This window comes from Notothenia coriiceps, unplaced genomic scaffold, assembly GCF_000735185.1.
Source record: "Notothenia coriiceps isolate Sejong01 unplaced genomic scaffold, NC01 NC01_scaffold00037244, whole genome shotgun sequence".
NCBI classification, from domain to species: domain Eukaryota; kingdom Metazoa; phylum Chordata; class Actinopteri; order Perciformes; family Nototheniidae; genus Notothenia; species Notothenia coriiceps.
Window position 1 is genome coordinate 13,015,195 of NW_011369945.1, and position 19,313 is coordinate 13,034,507.

Here is a 19,313-nt window from a genome sequence, read left to right on the forward strand (position 1 = left end):
TCTGCTTTAAGAATTCACCCTGTTGATTTAAATGAAATAATGATAGATCAGTGCACATGATCCGACTGTTCAGTGAGTCCATACTGCAGCTGTACACACACACAGTGTTCTGATGCTGCAGTCTTGTGGTGCCGTCTGGTGGTGAATGTGTGGAAGTCAAAATGTTTATAATGTGCCATATAATAACAATACACTGTTGTATAGGCCCACACTTTAAATTGAAATCTACACAACTAGGCAGAGGTGAGAAGTACTCAGATCGTGTACTTAAGTAAAAGTAGAAGTACTAGAGTGTAGGACTACTCGCTTACAAGTAAAAGTCATGCAATCCAAAAGTTACTCAAGTAAAAGTACAAAAGTATTAGCATAGCCTACAAGTATACTTAATGTAAATTAAAGAACTCATTATGCAGACATTACACAAATCAAAAAAAGTACACAATTCACCTCTGAATGTATTGGAGTAGAAGTACAAAGTAGCTACCAATTAAAATACTCAAGTACAGTACAAGTATAGGCTACCTCAAATTTTAGCTAAGTACAGTACTTCAGTAAATCTACTTAGTTACTTTACACCACTGCCCATTATATACTATACTGGGGCTATACTGCCTGACTTTATTTGTTTGTGTTTTATTCAGAAAGTGGAAATTAAACAAACAAATATTGTGGGAGATGCTGTTCATGGTGTAGTAGGTGGTGAAATATATGATCGCCTCATTTCTTGAGAAAAAATCAAGCTGTTATGTGTCATGTTGAAGCTGCCTGAGCCGACACAAGGAAGAGATCTGTGTTATTATTCATGTTGCATTCAAACTCCACAGGAAAATTATGTTGTTGAAAACTTCCTGGCAGATGCTACCTTCTTTGTTGATCTTCTTCCTGCCAGAATATACATAGAATATATGCCGATGTTATTTTTAATGGATACTATTTATTGTGTCTATGTGCATCCCTGAAAAGGAAGGGAAATGTAACTCCCCACACACTTTCATGGTGCACCTGTTTTTAAGTAATGTAAAACTCTGTTGATAAATACGATAAATACGAACACATTTATCATTTTAATATTTTATTTAAAAGTGAACTCTGAAGTCCGAATGGCATTACATTACACGCATATTTGCTGAATTTGCTGAAAATGTAATTATCTAATCAATATAAAAGCAGGCAATATCAATTGAATAGTACACTAAATTCCCATGCGACCTGAAGGCAGCACAGTGTAACTTACTGTAAACGGAACAAGTGATTTACATAGAGAGCAGGAAGTTTCTCATTAATTTCCTCAGCGTCAGTGACGTTGAGTTCTCGCCTTTGTTTAGACATTTTCAAACTTCGTCTCAAATGTTTCTCAAGACTGGGACATGGACTGATGATATTCCTTCTTTAAAATGATTATTCGACTAGTTCTGGTGTTAGGGTGTTTGTCGCTGTGTGTCGCTGCCTGGAGGGTAGCAGGGCCTTTCATCTGCTCTCAACAGGTAAGATAGCACGGCTCACTGTTAGCAGCTAGCAAGGTTAGCTTCAATTACACAGGTGATATCCTGACCACCAGCAGACTTAAAGGGTTTAAATAAATAAACAACAATTTCCCAAAAAATACTTTTGATTCTGATTAATCAGAATCAAAAGTATTTTTTTATTTATTTAAAAGAAAACGTGGGTTAGGTGATAGTTCCTCCATGTTAAAATTAAATACAAGATACAAAAATGGAATACAATATGTATACAAACATAAGAAGTTAAAATAACAAAATATATATAAACATAAAAAGGTTAAGAAAAAAGCCCAATACAAAATACAATACATTGAATGAAATATTTATACAAACACAAGAAGTCAAAGTTAAATGTGCAATAAGAAGTTATTTTAATGTGTTTTTGAACCATTTTCCTTTTTGTATCATCACTGTTGGTTCCCAGTATTATGACTATTTCGTGTTACTTAAAAGACATTGCATGCTCGGATAATAATGTCAGATGTTATATATATATTGATATGGTAACATGAAGTAACAACATCTGGAAATTACACCACTTAAAGTTCAACTGTCAACCTATTGAGTCATTTCATATATTGTAAAACTGTGGTAACAAAAACACATTTTGAAAAAGCAATGGCCATGGCTATATGACAGCATATTGATGCCAAGATTTAAAAAAACTAAAAATCAGCTCTGTTCCTGTCACAGAAACGTTCACAGCGACAGTTAGAAAAGAACCACTGGTTTCGCTGACTGAGATGTGATGTAAATCATTCTTTCGATCTAATCGTACAAAAACTATTCAACAACTGCATAGCCTGTTTGATTATTAATAAATCATTACATATTAACCTGGTCTATGTTGATGTTTAATTTTGTGTATGGCCTTATCTGTAAAGAGTTGGCAAGCAAGTCGAGTTTCTATTTACAAGATTGATAAAAACTGATGCCCTCATTTCAATATACTTTACAATTTTTTTCCTGACGCAGGGTTTGGAGTGTAAAGTCACCATTTGTGAGTATATTCAATTCTTCTATGTTCCATCATTGGGATAGGGAGAAAGCGATTGCTCTTTTCTATTCTGTAACCTAATGTTCAGACATATGTTGTCAGCAAGTTGTAGAAATATTCACATCTGTAAAAGTACTAATACTACACTGTAAAAATACGTAAGTAAAAGCCCTCCATTGAAAATCTAAGTAAAATCAGCAATATGTACCTAAAGTATAAAATGTAGAAGTACAGAATTCAGATTATTGTAAAGAAATCAAATAACACCCCACATTTTTTTTTATTGGAAATAATTTTAACGATAATTCATTAGTTGGCTAGTTTAATTTATGACAAAACCTATATAAAAATACATTTACATTTTTTTTAACTCTCAAAAATCCTTTAATTTAAAGCAACTTGTTATTTGAGCTGTAAAATAAATATATAATCAAACAAAAAGTACAATATTTCTCATTGAATTGTAGTGCAATAGAAGTATAATTTGCAATGAAAATAAATGACAAGCACCTCAATTTCTCAAAATCTTAAAATGTAAACATTGGAATTTTCTAAATGTTTCACCAAACTGACTTTGTTTGGGATACTTCTCGCTGTTAAAGAAAATGATGGATCATGCATGAAAAATCAGACGTGTTGTTAGACTTCTCAGCTCTCTGACATTCAGCGTGTGTGTTCATCAGTTGACTGTCTGGACAAGGGCTGGCTGAAAGTGAATAAGTACACTCCCAGCCATCCAGAGGACCTGCAGGTCTCTGTGGACACCAGGGGGGACGAGTCAGGACACCTGCAGCCTGTGCTGGAGGCCAGCTGGAAGTTGAAGGATGATGGTAACTATTGCTCTTTTACACAGAAATGATGCAATAAGCAGCGGTGGAATGAAGATTCAATGATAAGCCAGATCTTGATGTGATGTTTTGAAAACAGGAAGTGACCTCTTCTGTGTTTCTCCTCAGGTGGTATTCGTGACCTCAACGCCACCGAGCTTAATGTTATGATGTGGTCAACCAACGCTAACGTGTGTGTGCGATATTCTTTAAAAAAACAACTGGCAATGAGAAGTCCATCAGGGGAAAAGGTGTGTGGCTCACAACAACTAAGATATTATCTTAACTTGCTTTTCTTTTAATTGGACTTTTTTATTTTTATTTTTATTTTTATCAACCTCCAAAAGATTTGCTTCTGTTTTAAGTTGAAGAGTTGTATGACATTGTATCTGCTTTGTATGAGTTAATGATCTGTCTGTCTAAATGACATCACCTCTTATTGTGTGTGTTATTTCTTTTACTTTAATTCCCCTTGCTTTATGATCTCAAAACCAATGTTTGTATACTTTTAGCCCAGCAACACTTTTATTTGTGATGACAGTTTTTAATTTGCTTGAACAGATAAATGATATGATTAATATACATTTTCTGACAGACATTATTATTTGATGTTTTCAGTGGTTGTTCTCAGCTAACATGCTGGTGCTGGACCCGGGTCAGACATACCAGGTCTCCGTCTTCAACATCCCCAAACCAGAGATAAACCATAGCAACTACGACGTCAGCAAAATAGTGGTCGTTCCTGGTGAGTTGAAGTTAAAACCTCATATCAGTTTTGAACATAGTTTCTGTCACTGCCCTGGTTGAGATTAAGGAAACTCTCCATCGTCCGTAACTCGATTTCTAAAATACAGTTAAGATGGGAATCCATTGGTCCTGAGTCATCAAAAGAACAGGAATTTAGAGCTGTGTGTCATTGGCATAACTATGGAAACGTATGACGTGTCTCCCAAAAGACGCTCCGGGTGGAGGCTAAACAGATAAAAAAGTGTAGGGCCCTAAACTGAGCCTTGAGGAACAGAAGATTATGCAGAATAATAAAACCTCACCATACTGTAGCAGTGTTAGATGCAAGAACACTTTTCCTAAACTTTGATGTTTTAGGTGAAACGGAAATATTTGAGATCTCGACTTTGATGACATGTTATGGTTTCTTTAGGATGTCAAGATGCTAAAATGCAGATGACCCGTTTTTGCATCGAGAGAGGTAAGTCCCTGATATTCTAAAGACCAGTAGAAGATAATAAATAATATAAATGACCTCTAACTTGTTGTCTTGTTGCAGGAAGTCTGTGGAGGCCTGGCATCACTGCAGTCAGCGGAGAATCTAAACTGGCTGTGAGCTTCGCTCCTGACCCACTCTGTGAGGAGTACATAGTTATTGTTCGCTGCTCAAGTATCACTTTCGATACCCATACATACAAGGTAAGGTCACGTCAAGCCTCTCTAAATATGTGTAGTAGGGTAGCTCACATGGAAGATGACATGCGATTTGACCCAGAAGATTACTGTATCTGGCTTTGTGCTCAATACCACATCCTGTGTTTTGTACCTTAGCCTACTTTTTACCCCAGTTTTTTTTTCAGTACAGGAAACTGTGTGTCCTATTTTCTGCTTATTATACAAAAGGCTGCTCATTATATTTGCAAACCACTGAGGCATTAGCTGCAGTTCTCCATCGGTCCTTTCTAAGGACACTGTATAAATAAAGAACGTTTTATCTTCTTCAAAACACAGACCACCCAGCTCTTGCATTTTAAAGAAAAACATATATATAGTATTAGAAGACTAATCAACAGATTCAAAGTATCTGACTGGCACTGCAGGGGGGTTTTCACTGACTGGGGTTGTAGAAGGGCTTACAAAGGCTGCTGACTGACCTTACAAAAAAACTCCTCAAAATAATCATCAAAATTGGCTCGATGTAGCCTAGTTATTCATTAGATCTCTTACAGACGGATTAGTGCATTGTCACACAGAAATAGTTGTCAGCTGTGTGAGTAGTGTGGTATACCTCCATAATCTTCAGTGTGGTTAACTATGAATCAAAACGTCCAATCACCTTGTCCTGGACAGAGTTTACAGTATTTATAAAGTATAAACTGGGTCCGGGGTCTCCAGAAGTACAAGCAGCCATCTTCATCATATACTGTAACTTTACCTCAAAGTGTTCCCACGCACAGACTGCCTTGGGCGCTGAATTTGTCGCCCCTTGGCCATCAGATGCGAGGACGCTAATTGGCTGAATTTATGTTTTGTTCGCATAGTTTTCGGGTAGCAACGATCAGCGATTGGTTCTGCGCCCAAAACGAAAGAAAATAATGAAACATACTGTAATAATGGTTTACACTTTTATATATTAAACATTATTGTCCTGTAAAACACATACATTCTGAGGATAATAAGTTACAAATATTATTGTCTGCCTCTGAACTGTAGTCTGTATTACAGATTCAAGTCTTTTGTATACATAGGGGGGTGGAATTTGTTGGAGAGAAGTTGGATCACACTCCATTAGTCTTAACCAGGTGCACCTAATCAAATGAAAGGCAAATCAACATTTTGAGTTTACATTTGCCTCTCTAAGTGTTCTTATAGCATCTCCTTCTTGTTCACTACTCTTAAATGTCGTGCCTCAATCATCACTCTCTGTTCCCCAGGGAAATCAGACGACCCTGAATGCAACATTCAAACTTGACAATTGGCCGAAAACTTGCTGCCAGTTTGACATTGAGGTAAATCTTTTCAAATCTGTTTTGCTGAGTGATGGTAATGTATTACTTAACTGTCTGTTTTCAAGCTGACTCTGCACCCTCTATAATCAGATGTGTTAACATGTCTTTATTATTGCCTGCAGATCAAACCTATGTTCCTACGATGTGATACGGACTGTCCCCGTAAAAGGACAAATGTGGATATTTGTCCTGGTCCTTTGACAGGTACGAAGCCTTTGAAAAAAGGCAATAAATATTGAATAACCAGGAGAGATAAGTGGTGATAGATAGACTCTCCCTTCATCAACACACCGTGTTTTTACATACATCTTGTACAGTTAATAATCACCTTATACAAGGAAATGCAGCTAACAAATATGTGTTTCCTCAATTCCTTTGTCTCTTCCTTGTTATCTTGAGAGGAATGAGATGTAAGTAAAAAAGAAGTATGTGAACTTGACCCTACATACTTTAATACAATATGAAGGTGAGCTTTGGGCATTGTGTAAACACAACGCCAGTTTTCATCAAGATATAAAATGTGATGTCATTTACAAATCAGACTACACCTAGGTGAAATCTGGACCTAAATCATGAGCCATTATGGGCTAAACTTAAAGTAAATCAGATTGAATGAACCATACTGTAACTGGTACCTACCTGGTACCTTCTACCAACTAGTGGCACCAAAGGGCTATAAATGTACACATTTGCCATGGCAGTTAATACAATAGCCATAGCGACTGCACCTCAAAGGAAATGCTAATCAGTGATTTGTGTTTTCATTTCCACAGTGAAGCCAACAGAAGCCCCCAATGTCCAAGTGTACACATTTGTCATTGTGGGAGTGGTCTTTTTCTGTGTCGTGCTGACCGTTATGATGTGCCTCCTCTGTAGGAAGCCAAGTAAGTCACATATACAGTACATTTTAAAGAGACCTCATTATGCTTTTTTAGAGACTTCCCTTTCCAGTAGTGTGTTATAGAGGTTATTTTCTATAGGTTAAGGCTAAAATACCAAAGCTCACACAAGAGGGAGTTTCTCTCCAACACACTCCCCTCCTGCCTGAAACGCCACAATTGGACTCCTTTGTTTACTTCCGAAACATAATGACATCACCATGTAACACGTGTGCTTCTATTGGCTAGCGATCCAACACATTGTACTTGATAGGTTAAGTGGCAGGACATTGAGTTTGACCAATCACAACAGAGACGGCCAGCTAACCAATCAGAACAGACTGGGCTCTGGTTTCAGACAGAGGGTGAAAAGAGCTGCTGCAGCACAGGCAGTATGAGAGTAATAAAAACCTTTTTGAACATTAAAGCATGGAAACATGTCACAGTAGAGACACAAAATACAAATATGAACCTGAAAACTAGCGTAATAGGGCCCCTTTAAAAGTATTAGTTCTATATTTAAACATTGATTTTTGAGCATTCAATGTTATGGGTTTAAAAACTACTTTTAATTTGCATATGGCATTTATCTATGCTCTCATGCACTTTCAGGGAACCCTGCTGTTATTGCGCCACCTGTGGGAGATGAAATACGTCAACCACAGCAACTTAAGCAACCTCCCAAGGTGCTGGTCATCTACTCCCAAGACCACCGCCTCTACAGGGACGTGGTGCTGAAACTGTGCGCCTTCCTCCAGGCCCAGTGCGGCACCGAGGTGCTGGTGGACCTGCTGGACACCACCTCCATCGGCGTGGTCGGGCGCATTCGCTGGCTCGAGTGGCAGCGACAACAGCTCAAAAATCCTTCCGACAAAATCCTGGTGCTGTGCTCGCGAGGCGTTCAGGCCAAGTGGAGAGCCATGTGCGGCCAAGGTCCGGTGAAACTGAGGGAAGACGTTCTGTCCCCCACCGACGACATGCTCACTCCTTTCCTCAACCTCTTCCTGCCTGACATGCATCACACGGGCATGCTGGGCAAGTACATGGTGGCGTACTTCGATGACATCAGCGGGGAGCAAGACGTACCGTCGGTTTTTGACATCGGCGTCAAGTACAAGCTGATGAAGCATTTCGAGGAGCTGTACTTCCGCATCTTAGACGTTGAGAAATATCAGCCGGATCAGGTCCGCCACATCAAGGGCATCGGGGCGGACGATTACTCTGACTGTCCCTCAGGTAGGGATCTGAAGTGTGCCGTTGAAACCTTCCAGGCCTACCAGTTGGACAACACTGATTGGTTTGAGAAGGAGTGTGTGGACGATGAGGAGGAGGTGATAACTGAGGCCAGCCTGCTCATCGACCAGCTGCAGATCCCCCCTGTCTTCGAGTGTGTTCCTCTAATAAGAGATGGGCTCCCTGTCTTCATCAATGAGGTAGACATCAATGAAAATGGAGTAGGTGTTCATGTCCTTACACCTGAACTAAACCCACAACGCCAGATTTGGTCAGTGGCAGAACTTACACCAGTAGTTAACCCTGAGTGCAGACGTCTGTCAACCCTAGATGAAGAGTCGATGGATCACCTGTACCCTCGCAGCCCCTGGCCAGAATCTGTCTACACAGTTGAGCCAGTTGTGAACAATCCACAACCGCCAAGGCAGAACTGGGTCTCCCTCGAGGAAAAACCCTTCAGTCAAAATCCCACTGAGGATGAGGAAGGGGATTACCTGCTACCCATAAGCCAACCCTCCTCTCATTCGGACCAGAGATGTTTGGCCTCACAGAACTCCCTGGTTATAGAACCTCAAGACTCTTCTTGTACCAGCATGCAGAGTGTGCATTTCCCTCCGTCTGAAGCCGTCCTCTCTCAGCCAGTGGAGAAGGAGGAAGACGAGGTTCTGGAGCCCGCAGGAAAGGGTCCTAACAGTGGGTCTGATCAGGGCTACATCTCCAAGATGTCCTCCCAGAATGAATCAGCTTTAAAAGAGGATCCAATGGAGGCCCTGAGAAGACTGCAGGAGCAGCTGTTTGATTTGGAATACCCTGACATAGATTCCTGAAGAGAACTTACGCTCTCAGTTCAAAGTTAAAAGGACAAAATCCTCACTGACTTTAACCGACACCACGTGCACAATCACAACGTAGGAGGGTGTAGGCGCGCCGAAGACAGAGGTATTTCTGGGGTGTGGGGCATGTTACAAATCCTATGTTTGCTGATGATTTTCTGATCACAATAACGAATTGAGTATTTATATGTTGTTTGATCATAACAAATGAAGACAATTGAACAAGGTCATGCCTTGAAGGGACAAATAAGTGGACACTTGGACGCACATGTAGATCTGTTCATATCCAATAAATGGTGTGTTGTTTGATCCAGGTTTGCTGAGACCAGAACATTATAAACCTAAATCAAGAGATGGAAGAAGAAAGATTACATTTTTCTTGTTGCATTTTTCTCATTTCTGTTCCATCTTCTTAAACTCCTTCCAATCAGTTGGGACGATTCTGATTGGTCAGTATTTAAAGCAGGGAAATCACTTGAGAGTCTGTGATTGGTTAGGGATTGAAAACATGTGCCATTTCTGTCTCACTTCATGTAGGCACGACTTCACAAAGAGAGCTTTGAAATAAACATTTAATTATAGCCATCTATTCATGTTTTAAAGAATGTAATAAAATAAAACCTGAAGGGTAGTCTGAAAGCTCTACTTTCTTTCTGGTACAATCACTGCTTTATAGACTGTGTAAAAAATGGTTTTAAGACTTATTATTTCAGTTTATTTTGTGCTTACATAGTATATAATTGACTTAATCAAGTTACCACCAATATTGCATTCACAATACAAAAGGAGAGTACAGACTGTATATCCTTCGGGAGATGTTGCTTGGTAATAACAATCATCGTTGGACAGCCAAAATGTATTATGGTTCAAATTGTTCCATTATATTTCAATCAGTGTTGAAACTTTAAATGGCTGATTTTATATAAAGTATTTTGTACGTTTTTCTTTTCTTTTATCGGTGTGTATTACAATTCCTTTCCAATATGAGTCTTTGTTTAATAATGTCTCTAAAAAGCCTTTATCTTGGTTTCACGGTCGGTCCTTTTTATCTGTTATCAACTGATAAATAATAAATATCACACACAAATCACTTTGTACACTTTCCTCCGATTTATTTCAGGTTTCGACCACATAATACTCTGTCTTACATCTACGGTACATAGATTATATCAGTACAGATATACACTACACAACTTTACAGTACAGGTAGAATCCTATCTGTAAACAACAGCAATATTATTTCCCTGTAAACAAATTAGGATCAAAAAGAAAGCCCATATAATGTAAGACAAGAGAGTGTTTTTCATTGCACCTAGGCTAAAGAATGAAATAGAAATCTGAGTAGCATGATTGGCTTCTTTTGAATATCCGTCTATTAAAGCCTTTGGTTGTTCCAGTGTAGCTTTGCACTGTGCTCGTCCATGCAGGTTAAAGGTCAAACATACTTCAGCTTAGAGCTCCATAATAATAACTGAGTGATGAGCTTCATGTGCAAATCCAAAAAAGATTGTAACAAAGCGCTAACAACAGTGTAGGATACATTTGCAAAGGCATTGCAGATTACTGGCACAAGGAAATAACACAAAATAGTATAAAATATAACATTTCTGAAATACTTTGGCAATGTATGATAAGCAACAAACAAATAGAAGCTGTAAGTCAGGAAGGATAACCTCGTATCATATTCATAACAGCAGGCAACGTTATCCATCTAACATTATATATTTGTTAAGAGTGAAGGCTCATTCTGAACTCTGGGAAAAGCTATATTGAGATTAGGTTGTCAATTTTGTATATCACTGCATTTCATTGGTCGAAAATATGAGCATTATTATTGTTTAAAATAACAAATGCAACAAGATTTTGGATTGTTCATGAGCAATTTAGTTTGTCAGAACCTTTTACAGGAGAACTGCCTGATTTTGTGTGAAAAAGAGTGAGATTAGTTACATCTATAAATAAGTTGTTGTTGTCTCACACTTCTACTGTTCATCAATTCTAGACATTTCTGAGCATGTTTTAAGTTAGCTTTTCCCTAGATATCCACGGATTTCAACACGGCATGAGAATCCCCTGCAGAGACCTGAAACTATTTGTGATTTGTACTGAAGGGGATACACTCTCAGTTCCTTTATGATGGACATTCCTCCTCCTCAGTCTTGACCCCTCAGCAGCCGCACTGCTCACAAGGCACAACCTCTGACCTGCATACACTGATCCCTCACAGAGAGGCAAATAAAGCAAGGAAATCACACATACCCTCACTGTGATACCCCTGTATACCCTCACTGTGATTCAATCCCCCTCAAAACTGTGCTGCAGGGACATTTTGAAAACAACCCGAAAGTTAGCATTCGCTGGTTCCTTTGATTCATGATGCAAAAAACAAGTTCTGTGGGAAACACAAGTTAAATATACTTAGATGTTTTGTTCAGCAAACTAAACTTATCAAATGAACACCACTGTATGTTTTGTAAGCATAACAATCTAGCTATAATCATACTACACCAAGCACTGTAGTTTCTTAGTGGTGATGAACTCTTTAGCCTAATTTAACCGCTTGCTAGCAACACCCTCTTTTAATTTTTTTTTTAAAAGCCTCAAAACTCTTTTAAGTTTGTGTTAATCACACGCCTTATTTCAGGCATACCAACAATCCATTCAGAAAACTCATTGACTTCAAGGTGAGGGAACTTGAAGAGCAAAAATGCTACCTCACTTCCGGGACTCACAAACTATGAGCTCCAAAATCATAAGCACTAAAATCTGTTCCGACTCCTCTGACCCATATTGCACCTGTCTTCACTTCACATCTTTTTGATTATATAATATACTTTAATCTGCCATGTTTGTTATGTACATTACCACTGCCACTAGCACATCGTGTAACCACAGCCATTCTTCAAGTGAGCTGTTCCCGTCAAACAGATAGTCTCCCATATCAACTCATAATGAGGTAAACGTTCACACGTCGAAACATCAAGGTGGATAAACACATCCGGTTGGCTACGGCATGTTGTCGCTTTTTACTCGATTCAATTGATTATTTAAGGAAGCCCTCAGACGCAAGACAAGTGAGACCAAAACAACCTGGTGACCCATTTTAAAGGTCTTATCTACATTTGTATCGTTTTTGTTTGTAAAACATTTTAACATTTTAGATTTTTTAAGTAGTGTGTTGTTGTAATAGTCATTTGGGTCACGAGAGGCACCACTATAGGATTTATGGAATTCATGTTTTCCTCCAAGTGGGTCTGAATTTCTTCAAGTTCTCTAAACCAAAAGTTCACATATTGATTGTTATAGATTGTATCTATGCCATAATGTTAAGGTAAAGTCTGAAAAAAAAACAAGCAACTAAAAAACGTGTTCAATGGATCACCAGTCAGGCTTCTCAGGGCTTCCATAATCAGATTTGGCACAGTCCAGATGTTTTGTCTCAGTGCATGCAGTCGCCCACTGCACACAAGCATGTGTCAACTCCAACTTATCTTCTTCCAAAATGAACTAAGTAAACATTGAAGATATGGTTGCACTATTAGCATTGTTGGCACCTTTGACAAAAAAAGATCAAAAGAAAAAAAGAATGACTTAAGATTTGGACTGATTAAGTTCTACCATTTATGACTGGAAATCTCAAACTCTTGACACTGAACCCCCCTAAAAACACCAAATCACTTCCTACTGCGTTCATTTCAACGCACAGAATCGAGCAGGTAGCTGGTTCAATGGCAGACATTGTGTAAATTATAAAACATTCACCAACAATGTACATGACAATTACAAAGGAGCACTTTTCTTCGTCTTGTCGGGAGGTACTGGAACTGGACATACAAAAATGGGAGTTACAATAATGATCATCTCTACAGACATAAGCACAATATTTTATCATCACCAATTTCCTATTACTTGTATCATATATATTTTTGGGAGAAATGGGATTCATTATAGTTCTAAAACAGGAATACTAATATCTATAGTTCCAGACATGACTCACAGGTGTGTTTAAAAATAAATTAAGAGCTGAGGTGACCCAGAGAACTGAGGCTCTTTAAATGAGGGCTGTTGAATACAGTTATCTTTGGGGACTTCTGATCCCAGAAATGAAAACAGTTTTAAAACAGTAGCACAGCCAGTGAGGCCAACAGAAGGTCCTGCTGGCCAGGGGTCAATTTGAAAAAGCTGTAGAAAACCTGTTTGTCATGGCACTGTCGGATCTAACATATGTGTCTACTCTCAGTAATACTTCTACCAATAGAAAACACTGGTGGACAAGGAGGGAGCAGAGTCCTGGTCAATCAGTCCAGAAGATTCTAAAAATTGCACTTTACGTCCCAACACGACACCAAGTCCATCTGCCGTCTCCATTCAAGTGCAGCGGTGAAACTCACAGACAGAACACACACAACTCAACAAGGTCCAATTCACTACAGTTGCTCTTCTGTTTGTTGTAGGCTGTTGCAGGTGTTTGGTTTGACTGTAGCACCTGTAGATTATGTAAGGAGAACATTGTAAGGCTGGTACAGATGATGTGTTCCAGACATGTCCAAAAATCGGAAAATCCATTCTCCTATCATGTGAAATGTTCCAAGTAGAAATTTCAAAAAAGATCAGTCAAAGAGGAAGTTATCCAATATTGCAGTGTGGCAAAAAACCCTGTCAACAAAATCCAACTGCTTTGAAAAAAGAGTTTTGCCTGTTGTTATTAATCTGTGTATTCATCATAACTATGTGGTTATTGGGTGGGATTATTAGAGTCCCTGAACGCCTTAGGTCCTATCGGTTGCTTTACTTTGTGGTCATTTGATGTAAAATCTTATATAGGGCTACAGCTACAAGCCATGTCATATTTTTCTGCATGGCTGTATACATGCATTAGGGTATCTTGGGAGCCTTCCAATATACTATATATATGGTGTTATTTTATACTGAATATATAAGAATGGGTGCCTTTTGAGGTTTCATATGTCAAAAAGCTAAGTATAGTATAGTCTGTTGAAAAATATGAAATAAATCATAATTAAATATGTCGAAAAAGCCACATCTCTTTTCAGAAATTAGACTATTTCTTTGTAATGAACACTGACAACGAACATTGTGCGAGGACAAATGCCATTTTTTATATTGTGAGTGGTACTAACATTTTCTTTTCACTACCACTATGTTGGCCCCTGGATATATATAAGAAAATAATTATTTTTGTAACTGGGATAAAGTGACTCTATAAGTATAGCCTATGGATTAATAGTTCTACTTTTTCCTTTTGTTTTATTATCATTTTTCGAAGTACCCTATTCCTGTTTCGTGTAATGATAAATCTAAAAAGGCTGCCTTTCAAGTAGGTTTATTGTGATATCCTTATTGTCTATCTGGAAGAAGGAGTTTGAAAGTGGATTTTCCTATTTGCAGCTTTGTCTTGAACGCAAGCAGCTCCAGGCCCCAGGCCGGGCTCTAGGACTGGGTGACAGCCAGGGTGTTGACGTATCCGTGCGGACACATGTCGTTCTCGGACACGCAGTGGGAGAACTGGGCCGGGTTGCCGCCTCCAGCCAGCTTCCGGACCCCGCGAACCGCCACACACTGCTCCACCAGCTCCAAGAACCTACACACTAAGAAGAACATATTTTTGAACATAAACACCGACACCGGCATCCCGTAGACGTAGACCTGGAAACACCTGACTACCAGCAGGGGGGCGTTGACCACCAGGCTCGCACAGAAGCGGGCCCACAGCCACCGGAAGCGGAGCTCGGACGCGGTGAGCTCGTAAAGCCAGATCGTCGGCACGGCCAGAGCCACGAAATACACCGAGATGACGGTGTACTTCAGGTACAGCGTGGGGATCTCGCTCCTCAGCAGCATCTCCACCAGCGTGAAGCTGTCCAGCAGGTCCAGGCAGGTGCTCAAGAAGCAGCTCTGGGATCGGTGCCGTGTCGCCCCGTTCAGATCCTCGATGATGGAGTTGATGAGGCAGAAGAGCAGCGGCACGGACAGCAGCATGATGATCTTGAAGCCGGTCACTCCGCACGGCACTTTGAGCTCGATCAGGTCCAGGATAGACGTCTCCAGGATGAGCACCACCTTGGGAGTGCAGGCGATGACATAAATGAGCCAGGCCAGGTAGGCGTAGGTGAACTCCCCGAGGTTACAGCCGAAGATGGAGCTCTTCTGGTGGAAGCCGCAGGCCCGCTCCCTCTTGCTCCGCGCGTTCTTCATGAAGAAAATCCCCCAGCCCGAGATCACCACCAGATCCGTGGCGATCCATGAGCACCAGTACAGGTCGGTGAAGATGATGAGGTAGAAGTCCAGGATGCCGCCCTGGAAGACGAGCAGGAGGAAGCACAGCGCCTTGTACAGCAGGCTCCTTTTGGATTTGTGCGTCAGCAGGGGAGCGGTCTGCATGAACTCCCCCGATGTCATGATGCTGGAGGCGGCCGCGGCTGAGGAGACCAGACGCTGGATGGAGCCGCTCTCCTCCGAGATGATGCTGCCGCTGCTGGTCAGAGTGTCCCGCCTCCTGCTCAGCTGCCCGGCTTCGGGAGAAGAGGAGACGGGGGAGTCTGGATAATAGCTCGCTTCTGATTGGAGATAGTCTTCCTTCAGATTGTCGTTCCCAGTTTCTGAGATCATTGTATTTGTACGGTCGCCTCCCTTTCTCCCCTCTTTCTGATTCTGATGCTTTTAAAGGTGGAGAGAGTGACATGCGCAAACACAGGCATGGAGTCTGGTGGAATGGACTATACAGTTGGTTTAATATCTGATATTGTAGGCTATTTAACAGTTGTATCCATTTATTTATCTGCTTTTCAATAAAATATTTTAAACATTGAGTGAATTATATGATTCTACTGTGCAATTCTAATACTTTTGTATATTGTGTAGAGAACATGTTTACTTCTATTTTCTAGATATGTATTGTCATATATTATAGTATAATATAAATATTAATACTTCATTCAGTTTTTCTTATCATTTTTCTATGTTTACTTATATTTAAAAAAACATTTCAGCATACTAAGATGGCTATATGCGATTTACCATGGTCATGATATTTCGACTATGACTTCTTTGACAGTTTATCATGTAAAAACATACTATACTAAACCTTTTTTCCTACGTTTTTCAACATACATATACCATGTTGTCTTTTCTGATCATTTCGACATACTATGATATATTTGCAAATCTCTTTATTTTAGGCTTACAGTATGTGCCCAAACATTTCAGAAAGAAACAAAATGGCGCATAACAGAAACAAAAGAAAAGTATGTCTCACAAATGTGTAGTATATAGCATGTCTAAAATATGAAAGATTTCAAGCCTTTCTTGGTTCTAAAATAAGTGTCTTAGAGATTTTGGCCGACAAGATAAATCATTAAAATAGAGCGCTTTGGACTTTGGTAAACTGAGATATACATTGTTTCACTATTTTCTGACCTTTAAAGAAACAATTTGAGAAAATAATCAGCAGAATTATTGATAACTGAAATAACCTGGAGTTGCAACACTAAGACAACAGACAATATATGAATTATAGACCACACAGTACTCAGATTGATAATAAACTTTAATTTCAAGTTAAGATGGATGGCTGTGGAACATAGAAAACACACATTTCAGTATAAACATATGCATTCCAATGGATTTTAACAGGTTGAGTCTGTGGACGAGTTTCTCCACATGAAGCATTACTCAGTGAAGCCAACAGAGAGCAGTGAATTACACTTTTCTGCACTGGAAGAGTGTTGACTCTTTAGCCTGGCTCTAAGGAAGGCATTACCATACTTACAATGCTTCCTGGATGTTGATATACAAGATGGTGGAAGGGAAAAGATTTTAAATAAAGTTCTCTCTTTTTTTTTTTTACTGATATATGGAGCCAATTTAGACTAGTTCAATCTTTGTAGTGCGCTTGTGTGTAAAAGGGGGAGAAAAGAAGGTTGGGGGTCAGTTAGCAGGTGAACCCCTAGCCCTGATCCAGGACCTGTCAGAAAATGTATCTTTGATCGCTCTGGGCAGCTCATAAAACATGTCATTGACCAATGGGATTCAAGTGTTGTTCAGTAGTAGCCCTTGTAGGGCAGAAGTAGTAAACAGCACACTAGGGGTTAAAATTAGTGTCTTTTAGAATTTTTCTGATCAAATCCAATACAAGAAAACCACTTTTACGAGCTGGTCAGTCTCTGAAATGTCCAAAGGTAGCAAGATCAGGATCAGGGCAAGCGGTCAGCCTGCTGTAAACGGCCAAAAACTTTACAAGAGTTTCCTTCGCTGGACTTTAACAGACAGTTCAATATTGATCTCAATGTCTCATGAAAGACTATTTAACCCTGAAACACGGGGACACATTAAATACTGTTCAGTACAACATGAACATGAATTATGGTGAACATCAGCACAATATATCGGCTATCAGAAGCTTATATAAAGAAAAAGAAGTTCCGGCCTTTGGAAAACCGTATTTAAAATCTTACAACATGCCCATCAGGATTACAGTAAATGGTGCCGAGTAAGTTCGAGTGCATCCTCAGAGTCCCAGGAGTACATATTTACACCTGAGTAAACGAACAAGTCAAACCCACACCCACAAAGAAACTTGACAATGTTTATTATTAATATTTGAAGAAAGTTATAATTTCTGTTAAATCTTATATCGAGTTATTTTTGTTCTTTTTTCCTTTTAACATGAACCGCACAAGGTAGACCCACGAGGATAGAAAAAGTTTAGCACGAGAGCACCGATTTTTTTTCTCTTTTTTAGATATTTTATAAGTTCATTTATTAATGGCCTGCTTAAAAGCACTGCCACAATACAAGGGGTGGGTTGGGGGGGGAAAGCTACTGTCTATCAGCTCGCACAAGGACAGTCCATTCAGGGTCTAGTAATACATAGAGGGGGGAGGGGGGGGGGTTGGTAGGCGGGGCTGCTTAGTAAATCTCATAGAAATCGTATCGTCAGCTCCTCGTGAAACAAGTCCCATTTCGTCCTCTGAGTCCGTCACCCTCGTCGTCGGTCCCCGCGGCGAGCAGCATGAGGAGGCATCTCCGCTCAGCTCGAACGTCACCATCCTCCTCGTCCTCGTTGTCGAACGAGTCGGTGCTTTCCGCTCGTCCAAAGATGTCCCACAGCGGGGTTCGCCTCGAGTTCTGGGAGGAGAAAGGGGAGAGGGAGTATTCTCAGAGTCTGGGCATAAAATTACACTGAACGCGTTTACCTTCAAGAACACTCACTTTAACATCAATGTAGGAGACACCCTTTGAGCTTTAAAAAGGGTTCATACGATTTTCAGCATTTCAAATTATGTGGTTCTCTTTCGAACTATTATAAAAAAAATCTGAATGGTTAAAAAACACTGTAACAGAAAACATTTGGGAATATTTCAATAAAAAGACTACACGAAGAAGAAAAATAAAATAAATGCACGTTTATTTGCTGCTTTCTTCAGAACTAAAATATTTATACAAATAAGTGACTTTCCTTCAGGTCTTATGTTATTAATACTTATTCACCACTCTATATTTTAATGGCAATGTAATATATTGTAGTACAATGAGCATATTTCTACTTAATATATTTAAATACCGTAAATTTTCGGACTTAAGTCCGCGCCTTTTCCCCATTTTTCGACCTATTGCACTAAATGGTAACACTTGGAATACGTTATGCCAAATATGCAACTTGTTTGTTGAAATGTTAATAAATGGGGAGCTTCCTCAAACAGCCATCTCTTCCCCGACATCCCCTCTGTGCACGAACCCTTTACATATGGTTTAAAATTAAAACACCTGCGGCTCTATAGTGCCAGTGCGGCTTATATATGTATCACATCATTCAATTTAGCTGCTGCGGCTTATATTAGGTGCGGCCTATAGTCGAAAATTACGGTATTTGTATTCCATTTTTTCTTTAGTATAAATACAACTGATGCAGCAGGCTTTTTTAATAATTTTCCCTTACCTAAATGGAAGGAAAAGATAGACACATCTTAGTAATGACAAGCTACTCGCAGTGAAAGTTATGATACCAATTTGTATTTGGAACCATATACTCTAAATCAGAAGGTCGCGTTAACCGAATTTTTCTAACAATGCCGCAAAAATGAAAGCAGTCCGTCATTTTGACAGATTAGAACAAACTGGAACAGCTCCAAAGTTTCCGCGGCGAGGCTCCGGTGTATGCGTTATGCATGCCCTCCCAAAAGGAAATGATACCGTTATCAATCCGTACAAATCATTTGAATGTCTGAGTTTTTGCTTTTACGCTGCCGGCCGCAACTCCCGCGAAGTGCAGTGGCCCAATGCATAACA

The 19,313-nt window shown here is 39.6% G+C and overlaps 2 protein-coding genes across 3 annotated transcripts; one reads left to right on the forward strand and one right to left on the reverse strand.

Moving 5' to 3' along the window:
- Positions 1–1,273: 1,273 nt before the first annotated feature.
- On the forward strand, positions 1,274–10,089 carry il17ra1a (interleukin 17 receptor A1a). The gene is made up of 11 exons (XM_010793596.1): positions 1,274–1,484; positions 2,478–2,502; positions 3,183–3,329; positions 3,456–3,577; positions 3,945–4,071; positions 4,486–4,533; positions 4,612–4,751; positions 5,987–6,061; positions 6,184–6,265; positions 6,835–6,945; positions 7,552–10,089. Exons 1-11 carry the CDS (start codon positions 1,395–1,397, stop codon positions 8,997–8,999), a joined length of 2,415 nt encoding a protein of 804 aa, XP_010791898.1. The 5' UTR covers positions 1,274–1,394; the 3' UTR covers positions 9,000–10,089.
- Positions 10,090–10,092: 3 nt separating this feature from the next.
- Positions 10,093–15,771, reverse strand: tmem121b (transmembrane protein 121B). 2 transcript variants are annotated; one of them, XM_010793598.1, is made up of 2 exons: positions 14,691–15,771; positions 10,093–14,614 (listed from the first exon to the last, which is right to left on the reverse strand). In XM_010793598.1, the coding sequence occupies exons 1-2, from the start codon at positions 15,633–15,635 to the stop codon at positions 14,405–14,407; spliced, it is 1,155 nt and encodes a 384-aa protein (XP_010791900.1). In that variant the 5' UTR covers positions 15,636–15,771; the 3' UTR covers positions 10,093–14,404. The 2 variants fall into 2 exon arrangements, with proteins under 2 accessions (XP_010791900.1, XP_010791899.1); XM_010793597.1 differs by having other exon boundaries at positions 14,385–15,771.
- Positions 15,772–19,313: the final 3,542 nt, after the last annotated feature.